The sequence below is a fragment of the Ricinus communis genome, chromosome 9 (assembly GCF_019578655.1).
Source record: "Ricinus communis isolate WT05 ecotype wild-type chromosome 9, ASM1957865v1, whole genome shotgun sequence".
In the NCBI taxonomy this organism is placed as follows: domain Eukaryota; kingdom Viridiplantae; phylum Streptophyta; class Magnoliopsida; order Malpighiales; family Euphorbiaceae; genus Ricinus; species Ricinus communis.
In genome coordinates, this window is record NC_063264.1 from 17847867 (window position 1) to 17863342 (window position 15476).

Sequence of the window (15476 nt, forward strand, 5' to 3'; positions counted from 1 at the left end):
CTTATCATTCCTCTCTTGTAAGTATATTTCATACACAAAATAATCCAAGCAATCAACATATGAACATTCATCAATTGAAGTGCTAGGAGTAGAGTTAGAGAATCAAACACTTTAAATTCTACAGTCTCTCCCAAGACTGTCATAGTCCGCTTTTCTTTGCGCCCATCAATAACTGTTTTGATAGTTTTCATAAAAGGTCTACCAAGGAGTATCGTTTGCTTCTTATCCCTTGTCGGTGCATTTTCCATGGCAAGAACCACAAAGTCATTAAGATTATCAGTTTACCTACCTAAACTTGCAAATCCTCCACTATGCCTCTTGGATACTTAATTGATGTATCAGCTAGTTGTAGAGACATGGTAGTTGGTTTCAATTCTTCCAAGCCAAATTGTGCATATATTGAATATGCCATCAAGTTAATGCTTGCTCCCAAATTCAACATGACTTTTACAACTTTTTTATCTCCCATTGTAATCTCAATAGTAAAGTTCCTAGGATCATTCATCTTAAGGGATAATTGTTATTGGAGAACAATACTTGCTATTTCAAAGAATATAATTTTTTTGTTGGAATTAAGCTCCTTAAAGAACTTGGCATAAAATAACATACTTTTAATAACATTCAACAAAAGCAAATTAAGATTAACTTTAGAAAGCACATTAAAGATTTTAGAGAATTGCTTATCATGTTTGCTTTCTTTTATCTTGTTAGGGAATGTAATAGGAGGCTTGTAAGGTTCAGTTGCTTTATAGAATTCAGAGCCTGAAAATGCCTCATTCTCTTTCTTCTTTTTCACAAGATTGGGCTCTACTCTTCCTTCTTCTTGTACACCTTCTTCAATTATTCTTACATTAACTAATCCATCTTCTTTTGATGTACTTGCATAAGAAGAATGTTCTCAATTAAATTCAATATTATTATCAAATAACTCACCATCCTTTAGAATGGTGATGGTTTTGGCTTGCTCAGGTTGACTTAGCAATTATCTTTTCTTGTTTGACCAATTTGAGTTTCCAATCACTTCATTGAAGCTTCAATAGAATCAATTTACTTTTCGTTCCTCTCTATCCTATCATGGGTAGCTGTCATTAGAGATTTGAGTGTTTCCTCCAAGCTTAGTTTCCTTTGAGGGTCTTGTCCTTGATTTTGGAATAGAGAATTTTGATCTCTTGAGCATTGAGGCTCTTAATTTTGATATTGGGGCTGATTTTAGTTCCTCAACAACTGTGGTAGGTTTTAGTCATTATTTGTCCATAAAAAATTTGGATGGTTTCTCCAACCTGAATTATAGGTGTTGGAATATGAATTATTTCTAAGTTTTCTAAGTTGATAAGATTCCATCAAGTTAACCTGTTCATAATCATTTTCTGCATAATTCTCATAAAATGAGCAAATATTAGCACCATAACCATAAACACCACATATACTACAAACCTTATTGCTTAGTACATTCTTAGTTGAAACAAGTATTTTAACTTGTTTAGTTAATTTAGCTATTTGCACAACCATCTCATTATTAGATACAACTTCATCCACTCCTACTCTTTTTTTTTCTCATATTCTTTTGTTGTAAATTGGCTCATAACATCTTAAAGATATCATAAACCTCATCAACTGTTTTTTTTAATATAGCGTCCCCAACTGCATTATCAACTATACATTGATATGTTCTATTAAACCATCATCAGAATGATTGGTCAGTAATAAAGAGTGGGTATCCATAGTGTGGGCATTGCAATAAAAGTGATTTGAAGCAATTCCATACTTCATGAAAGAATTCAGTATCCTTTTGATAAAAGTTGGAAATTTCAGCCCTTAACTCTTTGATTTTTTGATGTGAGTAAAATTTACTTATAAATTTTTGATAAATTTCATCCTAAGTTCTCAAAGAATTAGGAGGCAAGGTCATTAACCAAGTCTTTATTTTTTCCTTTAATGAGTAAGAAAAATATCTCATCCTTAATTGGTCCTCATTTAGTGCAGATAATGGAAATATATGAACTATAGCATAGAACTCCCTAATAAATGCCAACGCATCTTCAGTAGGCATACTATAGAATGAAGGAAGCATATTAAAATGAATGTTCTTAAGTTTATAATTCTTGGATGCATCACCTAGAACTATGCATGAAGTAGTGTTACCAATTATAAGCCGAGCACAATCCTTCATAGCCATTTGCTTTTCAACTGCTACTTGTCTTTGTTCGTTAGCCATTATTTCAACTTCTTCAAATCCTTCTTCTAACTTTCTTCAAACTCTTCTTCTTCTCCTAACTTTGGAGGTACAAACTCACTCTCTACTTATTGGTCGTCTTCTGCATTTTTAATAATTAATATCAAGTTGTAGGGATTTTAAGTTGATGAATCGCATAATCTAGTTTTCCTACTAGGCATACAAAATCAAAAGAAAAATTCCAGATTTAAAAAAAAAATTAAAAAAAATTTAAAGATAAAAAAATATATAAACAAACAACACACAAAAACACAAGAAACAAAACTTGACAATTAATCACTATAATATTGACACAGTTTTTCGGCAACGGCATCAAAAACTTGATGTCTCAAATTTAGTACTTGCAAGTATACGGACTGAATTATAGTAAGGGTAAGTACACCACGAGATAGATCTCATAAGAAACTGTCGAGCATGTATTACAAAGACTAACTATCACACAAAAACACTTAAAATAAATTTAAATACTAAATATAAACAATCTTACTCTAGGTATAACACCTCTAATAGTTATCTTCTTGACTATCCTAAATAAAATAAATAGCTCACAATGGTCCATAATTACATAAAGACTTAATTAATCTCCCCTTGGACCTTCATATATTCGGTAGGCTTGTGAAGTTAGTAGTCCACGCGCTTTCAGCTCTAGATCTTGGCAGCAATAGTTCCATGAAAGCCCATTTTATGAATATTTAGCTCAAATTCTCCATTTTTTGGCCATTAATACATCAAATTAGACAATAAAGCTAAAGTGAGGTAATAAGCACATATGTCCATATATTATGTATATAAAATATATCATTAGAGTACTAAAATACCTTAACTCTATATACACAATATAATCCTATCACATATATGATTGGTTGAAATAAATTTTATAAAATTTATTTATAAACTTAAAATTTTATGCGTTCAATTGACATGAAAATTTATTTAAAATTTTACTTATTAAATTTATAGAATTAGCAATAACTAAATTATGTACTAGCAAATAATTGAATTCTATATTTGATATTTAATATGAAATTTAACTTGAGTAGTAAGAACGTTTACTCATGAACGCAGTAGTTTTGAGTTTAAAAACTTATTTTTGTATTAGGTGAGTTTTCTCTTTAGGACAGGTTTGATAAAATGACTATATCTTATTGTATAGTCAATTAGGCATCAGTGAAAAATAAAATAAGTAGAATTGTTAATATATTTTATAAAACTAAACTACTTTCATCTTTATTATTTGATTTTACTTTTTCCTCATTCTTTATAATATCTTCTCTGTCTATAAATATTATCTTGTTGTAATTTATTTGAAAATAATATTATTTATTTAATTTAAGATGAATTTTATAATTATTATTTAATACATTGAATATAAAAATTAATTTATAAGTAATTTTTATATTTAAAATTCATTTAAAATTATTTTAATTGATTAAATAATTCATTTAACACATATTGCTTAAATTAATTGATGTTCACAAGAATATAACTAAAATAGGGAATATAAGAATTCTATTTAATTGTATTTGAAAAATATAATTAAACTGCAAATTTAACAAAGCTAATCACTCTTTTGACATGAGTTTTTTTTTTAACGTATATAATTTTTATTTTGATATATGTATTTATTTTTATTTTAACATTTGTATTTATTTTTTATATATAAAATTCAAATTTTTGTATAATTATGTATTTTTTATTAATTTATTAATTAATAAGTTACATTCCTCATTAAACACTGATTTTAATCCTAATATTTAGCATATTAATCATAGATTAGTTTACTAATTAGATAATGATTATCTTAAAATAACATATTACTTATATTTTAATTTTATATTAACTAATACATTAGTTTTCTAATTAGATAATATTCTAATTCTAGAAAATAAAATTTTAAATATTATATTTACTAATAGATTGATTTTTTAATTATATAATAATTCTTTTATTTTAAAAGATAGTAATTTTAATTATATTGATAGTATTAATTTATATAAAATTAGAATTAATTAATTAATATTTTTAGAATAATTTTTATATTAAATATTAAAATATTAAAAAGACTAAGAAGAACAATTAAAAAAAATCTAATTTGCTATTATTTTTAAAATATTATGAATAAATATTAAATATTAAGAAATTTATTAAAACTTATTTATAAACTTAATTTTATAATCATAGAATAATAATGGGCGTGCAATACGCGGATAAACAATTATTTACTTTAAAATCAAGATGAACTGAATAGAAATTTTCTCAAATTCGACCTCCATGTCATCTTAATTTTTAATTTTTTATTTGAATCACTAAGTAGTTTCAATTATAATTGAGATGTCAAAAATATTCTTTCTTCGAACAAAAAGAATTAATACGGTGTTCCATATAGTTAATTCTTTTTAGGTGAATTCTAGAGTGTCGTAGTTCGAGTGATTTTTTAATACCTTTTATAAATTTATTTAAAGAAGATTTATAGAATTTGGTTCGGATTTACATAAAATATTTTAATATATAATTTTTACATACTAAAATACTTTAACGTAAATTTTTCAAAAAAAAGAATATTATATGTAAATTAATTTAAAATATTATAATTTTTATTTAATGAATGCATAAAGATATTAAAAGGTCATTATAAATATAATAATCTGAGGTGAATCTAAAATCTTATAATTTTTATTCAATAAATACATAAAAGTATTAAAAAGTCACTGTAAACTACAACACTTTAAAATTCACTTATAAATTAGTATTATAAGGAGATTCTACGCTTGTTGTAAATGAGTGGGTTCCATATCATATAGACATAGAGCACGGAAATATCATTGTTTAAAAAGAATGTGGATTCTAGATTGCTGCAATTATGGTACTTTTTGATACTCATTTTAAAATTTAAAAAATTATTGAAATTAAAATCATCATATATCGACTTTCCTTTTAATTCTTTTTTCACTTTCTTAGAAAAGATCAAAATTGAAAAATCAAACACTATCAATTTGACTTAATTTATAATAACCATCAATAACTGTACAAGAAGTAATTAAGTCTTCACGATCAAGAACTCCCTTCAAACAGAACACATCAACCGATTGCATAAATGAACTCATCCAATTAAATTCTAAATTTTCATCCATCTTGAATAGTGCAAATTCCTTGGATTGGCCATTGGATTTCTTCTTTCCTTCCTCAATTATTGTCTTCACTCTTACCAGTTTTGCCTCTCTTTTCTTCTTCAATAATGCTGACGGCTTGTATTACAATGGTAGAGGTAGAGTTTAGGAGTTCACAGATGGAACTGGATAGAGATTAAAACGATGATTTTTTTCTTAACTATGAGAGTATTAACTATGAAACGACATGGCTAAAGTCTACGATTTGTGGTGGTAGACGAAAGTCGGGAGTTCATCGAGTCTTGTTATATGTTTAATTTCTTAATAAGTTGTATTGATATTATTATTATTATTATTATTATTATTATTAAGTTTAATATTTCTATTTCTTAATTATATTACTAACTTTTGTCATGTAAATGTGGCATGCCAGAATGACATAAAATTCGCGAAATAGAAAAAAAAAAAAAACTAAAAGAATTGCCACATTATTCTTTATTTGGATCTTAAGTGGAAAAAAAGTTTTATTGATATCCCAATTTTTATTGGTATCTGTGATCCAAGTAGGGATGTAAAACGATCTGAATAGTTCGAGTTTGACTTGGATTCGGCTTATCTTTTTAACTCGTTCAATAAATATAAATCTGAACTTGATCTTATTTTTAAGTTCATTAAAAATTTGAGTTGAATTTAAATAAATAAAAGCTTGGCTCGGTATGTTCGTGAATTTTTAGACTCCTTATAAATAATATAAATTATCTATAATAATACGATAGAATATATATACATTTTTAAAATGAATTATATCTATAAGATAATAAAGATAAATTTAAATATATCTTTTATAAATCAAAATGAAAATTTTGTACTTAACTATATACATCTTTTACATTCATATTCACATATAAATTTGTAATCTTCTTTTATGAGCTAAAGCTTGAAAAGAATAACATTTACGAGCTAAATTTTTTATTTTATTTTTAGTAAAGCAAAATATTATTATTTAGTTTTTAAATGGGTTTTTTTATCACTTTGAACTTATTATTCTTTGTGGGTTTTTTTCTATTAGTTTCATTATTAATAAAATTTTATTTTATTTTTATTATTCTTATTCATAATAAAAATAAGTAAAATATTTAAAAAACTTAGCATTTTGAATGGTTCAAATTTGACTCAAGCTCGACTCATTTTTTAATTTATTCGAGCTTGTTCAAAATATCTTAAACTTGAGTCGATCTTAATCACTAATATAATTTCAAAGAGTTGAACTTAAATAATGATGTGTTCAAATCGACCCGGCTTATTTTCACCCATGAACCACTATTTCGAATTTATCCTAAAAATTTACACCAAACCATACAACATATCTATTAGAGAAAAACAACATTTTAATTTTACTTTTTTGAAAATTTTCATTGTTATACATTTACACGTGTACAATTGAATTTAAAAAGTGTACATAAAAGATAAATAGATAACAATACCAATCACCTTTTTTCAATTAATTATATAATCCAAAATAATACTTATAAAAAATTGATCAAACTAATTATATTCAAAAAACTTTTTTGGAACCACCGGGAAATTACTATAAAATAAAAAAAATTGAAACATTATTTCTATTTTGATAGTTTTTTTTTAGTTTATTTATTTAATATTTGTATCATTTTTTATATTTTAAAATGAAAACTACCCTTTATCTTTTTTTAGAATACCTTTTCGTTTTCAAGATAAATTAAAAAGAAAACTAACCTTGTCTGGTTCATCAGAAAGAAAGTGATGTTGGATTTGTTTATTGAGTAGACTTATTGGGTTGGCTACTCTTGAAAGTGACGAGAAAAGAAGAAGAAAATGATAACAATAAAAACAAACAGCGGAGAGTTTGTAAGAATGAAAATAAGGAGAATCAGAGCACAATAATGTTAGCTTGTAAGATAATTTTGTCAATAAATCTTATTTGTACTAGTTTGTGAAGTTTATTTATATATTTTATTTATTTTTATAAATTCCTTTATTTTGTATTTATTTTTATAATAAAAAACTTAAAAGACTATTATTATGTGGTGCACTGCTTGTTGGGAATTATTAAAAAAAAAGAAGACTTTTAATTATTAAAAGAAGAATATAACTAGAACTCAAATAATCTGAACAAATCTGCATTTTCAGGATTTTGGGCAAAGTTACAAACAACTATTCCATGCGCATTTTTGTTCAAATCTAAACTCCAAGCAAGTCAGCCGGCAGCACGGACAAGCATGAAAGTTTCAGACTAAACTCCATTAGTATTGATAGTCCATTTAACCAAAGAAAATCAGGTCAAGAAGCCACCATACTGAACCTCCTGAAATTCAAACTTCTCTATTCTCCAATGGGGTTTTCTTGATTTACAAAATGCCCATCAAGGATCTGATAGTTCTTGTATGGAGTCGAAACAAAACAATAGCCTGTAAATTGCCAAACGTAACAGAATGAAAGAGCATCTTTCTCAACTTGTGAACCATTCATTCTTCATTGAATGTTAAGGAAAAAATTGAATGCATCCGAACAAACTTACAACAACTCAATTACAAGATGTTCTGATACATATACAAGCAGAAATCTCAGTGAAACAGAAAATGAGTTTCAGTTTATATCAACATAGATACAAGAAAATATAACAAATACAAACTCCAGTTCTTTACACTCTCACCCTAAGCAATACCAAACTTGGATAACTTACAAAATGTGCTTCTCATATGGCATCAACAACAAAGGCCTAATTGGGTGTGGGAGCTGCCTCCTTTTCTTCTTTTTTTGTATTTTCTTCTTCTTCTTTTTCTTTTGATGCCTTAGCTACACCACCAAGAACCTCAATTTGCTCAGTCAAACTCCCGAATGGAATAAGCTTTAGGAAGTCCAGCGAGATCAATGCACAGTAGAGGTTCGGCTTTTCTTTCCAAACAAAAGAAGCTTTCTAAACACTTTAGCAGCTTTAGGAGAGGTTTCATCGCTGTTCCACTTCTTCCTTGAGTGGATTGTTTCTGGGCTTATTTGAACAGGTGGTGGAGTTGATATTTCTATCTCAGACTTTTTGGGTGAAGGAAGATTTTCACTTCTCGCACTGTTCTCTATGGTATTCACAGCAGAAAAGTTTAAGACCTTATTTGGAGATTCTGGGACAGGATATGTCATCATTTCAAAAGTACCTTTAGAAGCTTTTATGTCTTTGTGAGGTATGGGAACTGCTACAGATAGTTCCTCATTATTACCTTTTAGGTGATCCTGTTCTGTAGATGAGTCAATTTGTAGCGAACTACCATTATAGGCCTTATCATTTGAAGCATCTATTTCTGAAACTATAGATCCTCTATTCTTCTCTATCGAAGCAATGCTGTGTAACTCCTTAATATCTTTAAATTCATCAGGGGCCTCAGTAGGTTGAGAGGCTTGTGTAGGTACCTTTGTAGGCTTCTCTGCTGCGGCCACCTTGACTTCCTTCTTTAGAGGGACATCAGCTTTCACATTGTTCAGACTTAGTTTCTTATTATCTGCACTAGCAGTCTTTTGTGACAAACTTTTTGCCTTTATGGAAGCCTTTTTGGGTTGGGCAAGTTTTGATAGAGCTGATTCCATCTTCGGTGTTGTTCGAGCAATAGCAAGACGATCAATTGTAGAACTCCTAAAGACTGCCTTCTTAGTTTCTTGGCTTAAAGATTGAACTTTAGGCTCCTCATTCTTTAATGAAGTTGCAGTGGATAGCCTCTTAGCTGGTATTCTCTTTGATGCTATACTATTGCCAGCAGTGCTCCTTTCAGCAATTCTCTTTTGCCGTTGAAGCATATATTCCTCCATTCTCTTTCTGTTCTCTTCTTCCTGTTTGTAAGCAAATGAAAGAGTAAAAAAAATTAGCATACATAGATAAAAAGAAAAAGAAACAAAAGGAGGATAGTAAAACAAGAAATATCCCAAGAAAATCAAGTTCTTTCTTCCTGTTTGTTCTTAATATCGCCATGCGAATTACAATAAATATGATTTGACATTCCTTGGAATAGTTACGTGCCCATTACTTTGTTATGCATCGCTCGCATAAATAAATGAACAAAGAGAAAATGGTCAGAGAAGAAAACCATTGGAAAGCATTTTCTTCTGTATTTTATAATTTAATCAAATAAAGGAAACAACAGAAAGCTTATTAAATACCTTGGAAGATTTGCCTTTTTGAAGAGTGGTTCTGGTTGCAGTATTTGGCTTCTTGGTCCTTGACATCAAATCAGACTTGCTTTTTGTAAGAGATCCATTTGAAACTTTTGACCTTGCTTCTTTACCAGAAAGTTCACCAGTTCTGCCATTAGTGCCCTTATCATTAGAAAGAGGCTTATCAGCACCATTTATTTCAATAGCAGAATGTCTTCCATTGATTTCAGCAGATAAATGGTCATTCTCATAATCCATTTCTGGGGACCAAGATGACATGGCATTTTCAGGTACGGAGTCCCGCCCAAGTACCATGTAAAGGTCATCTGGTTCATGGTTACCAACTTCAGCCTTTTCATGTGAAATCTCCAGGGTGCCATTCTTCTCATATTGAGTAGCTTCAATTATATCTGCAGCCATGCTTATATCTGTCCTTAAGATAGATTCAGATTGATCATCTACTAACGGTCGAGCTTGGATCATGAATGAGTCATCAACTAGAACATCCTTCTTACTTCTCTCAAATTGGAAGTGATCATCAGTCAAAGAAGAAGCATAATCACCATCAAATGTTCTAAGGTTTATATTTTCATCCTTGTTTGCTGGCTTTTCTAGCCTGTTGCTTATGAGCCAATCTCCTTCTTTTTGAGTTTTGATCATGAGAGATTCAGTGGAGTGATCAGAAATAGTAGCTTGCCGGTTTCCTGATGCCCCAGATCTCTGAGAAAATAACATCTCTTCGTATGTGTTGTCCCTTTTCTTTGTAATAGGCTTCAGATTTTCACCATCTTCAAAGCTTTCAAGACAATATTCATCTTCATTAATAGTTTCCATCTTAGTTGCAAGAAAGGAATCGTTTGAAATTGCTCGTTGCTTCCTTAATTTCTCAGATTCTAGGGTTAATGTAAACGACCTTCCCTCCTCAGAGCTCTTAGTTGTAAAATACTCCTCAACTGGTAAACGTTGTGGTTCTGTATCAAAAGAGTCATCCTTGTCCTGCATAAGGAGACTCTGAAAGGCACCCCACTGGTCATTTCCTTTTTGTTCATCGGGATTCTTGATAGCTACTTTGCCATCTTCATCATTTGAGACATCTACTGTACTGTGATGTGATTTCTTATGGTTACGTGAAGCTGACTTATGTCGTCTCTCCAATGAACCAACAGCTTCCTCCACCTGCTGCTTGAGAACTTCTCCATCAATGAATTCATCCTCATCAGATGTCTTGTCTTCTCCATCTCTCTTAGAAGTAATGTAATTAATATTGCGGATGACAACCTTTCTCGAGGACTTCTTTCCATGCTTCCTCCTGCGCACCTGCTCAACAAAAGACTGTTTTTCTCCAATCTGGAATTCTTCATCTGATTCCGTCTCTGAGCTGGAATCACCAGGCTCAGTGGAATCATCTTGTTTGGAAGTTTCCACTTCCTTTCTTTGTGAAGATTTCTTTTTCCGAGATGACGATTTGTGCTTTCTATGGTCATCTGATTCCCATTCGCGCGCAAGGCTAGCATCATCCATTTTTGGAGGCCATTGCATATTCCCTGGAAAATATGGAGGGGCAACTTGCATACCAGGATAAATATAGCCTTGCAATGGGGGCATTTGTTGATATATAGGTCCTTGAAAATTCTGCATGTATTGAGGAAGATTATTTGGCCATGGCATGGACACTTGAGCTTTTCCATCTACAGATTGCACTTGCATTGATGCATGCAAACTACTATCTGTACAAAATGTTCATCAACAATTAAAGATTCGTTGATAGTAAATAGTTAAACTATCTATAGCTTTCTGCTAATTTACGTTAGAGAAAATGTAACAAGCAAAATACAATGAGAACAGGTGATCCCAAAAAATCGCTATTCCAATTAAGAAACAGCAGTACATCAGCACTTAATATCTAAAAGACATTCGATCCTGACAATAAGTAGAAAAGGCCTGGTACTTGTTTCTGAGATGCTATTGGCAGAAGAAGAGAGAGATCCAAGATATTAAAATGTATAAACCAAACATCTTCAATACTATCAAAGGGCTAAAGTGGCGATTTGCCCCTGAATTTGGAGTGAATGGGCAATTCACCTAGATTTGATCTTTTTGGCCCATTTGCCCAGCAACTTGCCAAAAGTGGCCAATTCACCTCAATCAAAGAAATTAATCCATAAAAAAAAAAAAAATTAAATTTGGTCTGAACTTCACACTAAATGTCAAACTGTATAAATTTTTATTGAGTTATAATAAAATTATTTAATTTTAATGTAAGTTAATCCTAATATCTAACATACATAATTAAATAATATTTTTATTAAGATTTTTAATTAAATAATATTACTAAAGACATATAAGATTATGCTTTTACAAAAAATTAAAGTAAAATGTTATATTTTAACAATATTTATTATTAGTTCCTAATGAAAATAATATAATAATTGTTTCGGTCTCATACTTGGTTCAAATCTTTAAAACTTGATTCAGTGAGGACACTGTTTATGACTTAATATTCCTAAAATTACTTAATTTAATATGATAAAATTTATTTGAAATATTACATTTTTAGTATTTATTATTTGTAAGATTTGTACAATGCTATTTAATAATCTTAATTGGTAATTATTATTTTTTATTAGGCACTAAAAGTAACTCAATTAAAAATTCTTTAGAGTTTGATACTTATTATAGTTCAAGGGTCAAATTAAATTTTTATAATGAATTAAAAATTTTGATTGGGGTAAATTGGTTACTTTTGGCAAATTGCCGGGAAAATTAACCAGAAAGTTAAAATATGGATAAATTGCTCATTGCCTCCTAATTGAGGGGACAAATTGACCCTTTATCCACTATCAAAGTCATGTGCTTTTCTAGAGTAGCAAAGTCTGCAACAAGTTTTCAATGTATGTTTGCTATGCGCCGCTGATCATGATTTAGATCTCTGTGGATAGAGAGGAATATCAAATGATAGAGGGAAACATGAATATTTTTCCATACCTTGGTTTAGGTCTACACTTCCGAGGCTTGATTCAGAAACAGCATCAACTGAGCCATTCTGTTTCCCAACAGAGAGACCACTAATTTGGTTAGGATAATTTTCTTCACCAGCAAGCACTATTCCAGAAGTTCCAAGGTAAGGCAACTCCAGCCTAGCTGCCTGCATGGCTGCAATTTCATCCATCCAGAGCCGATCTTGATTCTTTTTCTTGCACAAATCCATGAAATTTAGGCATGCTTCCCTATGCAAAATCGGATAAAGATATTATTGTACAGTTAGTACTTAGTACTAACAATGATAATGATGAAGATTATGATAATAAAGGAGAAATTGAATACAATTCAGAAACAAAGATATTGAAGAAGAGATGGAGTTAACTAGTCAATTTCCCTTCAGAGGAGAGATGTGGCTACCAGTTATATTGTGCCTGGATCACTAAGTATGATGAACACGCACAAACTAAAAAATTCAATTTATATGAATATCTGAAAACATCACAAATAAAAATGCTCCTTTACTATGTCAGTCACCAATGACCAGTTTTCTAGTGGCTTCTACTTGCATTTGTTGCAAGTCCTACGTTTGAGCTCAGGCAATGACGCCAGGCAATAGTTCAATATGAGAGCAGATATTCCAGATTATGTAGGCCAATGACCATAAGAAAATTTCCTATGCAGAAATGCATGTGTTTGCCTTCTGAGAGTCAACCTGTTTCACTCTTCAGTTACCTATAAATTCTAGTTTATCACAGCGATGAATGATATCTTTTATACCTTAAACGTGAAGCTCCAAAAGCATCAGCGAAGCAAATGAGATCATTCATACAGTCCAGTTCAAATCCAGTAACCAAAGCACGAGCATATGCCATTGCTTGCTCCTTGCGGAGCATAGCTTTCCTCGAATCTAAAGCACGTTGAAGGTGTACCCTGTTCATCACCCCGAGCTGAACAGTCAATGCATGATAGTTTAAATGTATTCCTACAAATGTACTGAATCATCAAATAAGTCAGTTTCAAGATCAGGTAATGTACTTGGAATTGTCTTCTTGTACTGCATCACTGCTGCCATCATGGTTGCCCTTGAACTAGAATGCAGAATCAGAAAACGGATCAATGTTTATGATATAAGGATTTCTGGAAACATCATAAAACAATGTCTTATATATAATAATTTAAACCTAATGAATACCTTAGATGAGGCAGATCGGTAATTTCCACCTGCACCTCAAATTTACAATCAATACACTATAAGTTAACATGTCTTTCTGAATATAGAAACATCAAGAGATATATTAATAAATGGAAATCAGGTCTTGATCTTTGGTTACATAAATTTCACCAAATCCTACATGCGTTTCCTGTCATTTAATAGTAACAAAATTTGAGTGATAAAAGTTCCTGTACTAGCAATAAATAGTAAAATGAGCTGCTGCATAACTATGAAGTTGAGCTTGATTATCATAGATACATGTCAATTATTGATGCTATTTGTTATGGAAATTTAGCTGAAAGAGTACCTTCTGCATCTGCATTTGACAGCTCATTTGATTGAACTGAACTCTCAATCTGCTCTAACTCTGTCTCTATTGTCACAAATCTCTCAAGAACTTCAGGAGTGCTAACAAATCTCACAAATCTGTAATGACAAGAAAACAATTCTCAGATAGTTCTACTACTAGATTTATTCAACTTCAAATACAATGATCTAAACATTTATCTCAAAAATCAATCTCCCAACCCAGATCTACAAACTATAAAACTAGCAAAACCAAACAGTAAAATAAGTTTCCCTGTTTAAAAAACAAAAAAAAAAAAAATCAATGGTGAATAAGTTGCATGCTTAACAGTAACTTGCAAGCCTAATCCAAATCCAGTACTTATTTTTCATATCATGAAATGAAACAATGATATACAAAGAGGAATTCGTAGAAAAAGGGTTACCTCTGGAGAGTGGCCTTGGTGAACCAGTAGGCATTTGAAGGCAAAGGACGAAGTAAAATGGAATACCCACCTTTAGATATCTGATCTTTAGCAGTTTTTAAGTGTAAAACAAATGGTTCTAAAAGCCCAGATGCCAATTTCTCATTTGCACCACCAGCAGCAAAAATCACCAGATCACATCTTCAGGAAACAACCAATTCAACAAGCAAATATAAGAAAGAGTTAATCATTACAGAAAATTAGATAGCATATATTGAGAATTGTAGTGTGCATGTGATGTAGTAAATGAAGAATTGTGTACCTGGTTCTGGTGGGAGTGAGCTGAAAAAGTGCATGATCAATAAGAGTTCTTGGGTCCATCCTAGAGAAAAGAATTCAAATTTCTTGCTTCAACAAAGAAAGAGAAAAAAGAATAAGAGAGAGTTATCAGTAATCAAAGAATCATTCTTTACAGTTGTGGAGCTATAGTTACTAACATATCACATGAAATCTGCTGAAATTCTTGGATTCCTTGAGAAAGCACCAAGAAAGAGAACGACACAAACAGAAACTAAGGTAGTAAGGTTTGAAGGAAGAAGAAGAAGTTTATGCTATTTTGTTTTCTTGAAAATGGGACCCAAAATGAAAAAGGGTCCCCACGTGAAATGCCGACAAGGAGTTGGGGAGTTTATTAGATTTTATCTTCTTGCACAACACAAGAACTGACTGACACTGTTCTGTCGTTGTAAGAGAAGAAGAATGAATGGATCTAAGGTGGTGGGTCGATGTAATGGTTTTTTTTCTTTCTTTAAAACGTTTATCTCAATTAAAAATGAAACAACAATAAATATTATAATTGATTTATATTTGATTTATATTTTAATATTTTAATAATTTATATAATTTATATAATTTATTATTTAAAATTAATAAATATATATCAATTATTTTTAAATTTAATATAAAAATAGTAATACACGCCTCAGATACATAAAAAAAAATAATAATTTTCTTTTTCGGTATATATTTTTGGGTAGAATTTTCCATTCTTTATTTTC

At 30.3% G+C, this 15476-nt stretch overlaps 1 protein-coding gene and 1 non-coding gene across 7 annotated transcripts; one reads left to right on the top strand and one right to left on the bottom strand.

Annotated features, from left to right (window-relative positions):
- The first annotated feature begins 1714 nt into the window (after positions 1-1714).
- LOC112536740 lies at positions 1715-1822 on the top strand. The gene has a single exon (XR_003080700.2). It is a non-coding gene; the product is annotated as a small nucleolar RNA R71 (small nucleolar RNA).
- Positions 1823-7821: 5999 nt separating this feature from the next.
- LOC8275967 (COP1-interacting protein 7) lies at positions 7822-15137 on the bottom strand. Of its 6 annotated transcripts, none has more exons than XM_048379061.1 (10): positions 14916-15137; positions 14741-14800; positions 14440-14619; positions 14016-14134; positions 13688-13722; positions 13531-13583; positions 13273-13425; positions 12499-12740; positions 9520-11240; positions 7822-9192 (listed from the first exon to the last, which is right to left on the bottom strand). In XM_048379061.1, coding segments are annotated over exons 1-10 (3513 nt in total). In that variant the 5' UTR covers positions 14918-15137; the 3' UTR covers positions 7822-8244. The 6 variants fall into 6 exon arrangements, with proteins under 6 accessions (XP_048235018.1, XP_048235021.1, XP_048235020.1 ...); XM_048379064.1 differs by having other exon boundaries at positions 14741-14822; XM_048379063.1 differs by having other exon boundaries at positions 14741-14826.
- Positions 15138-15476: the final 339 nt, after the last annotated feature.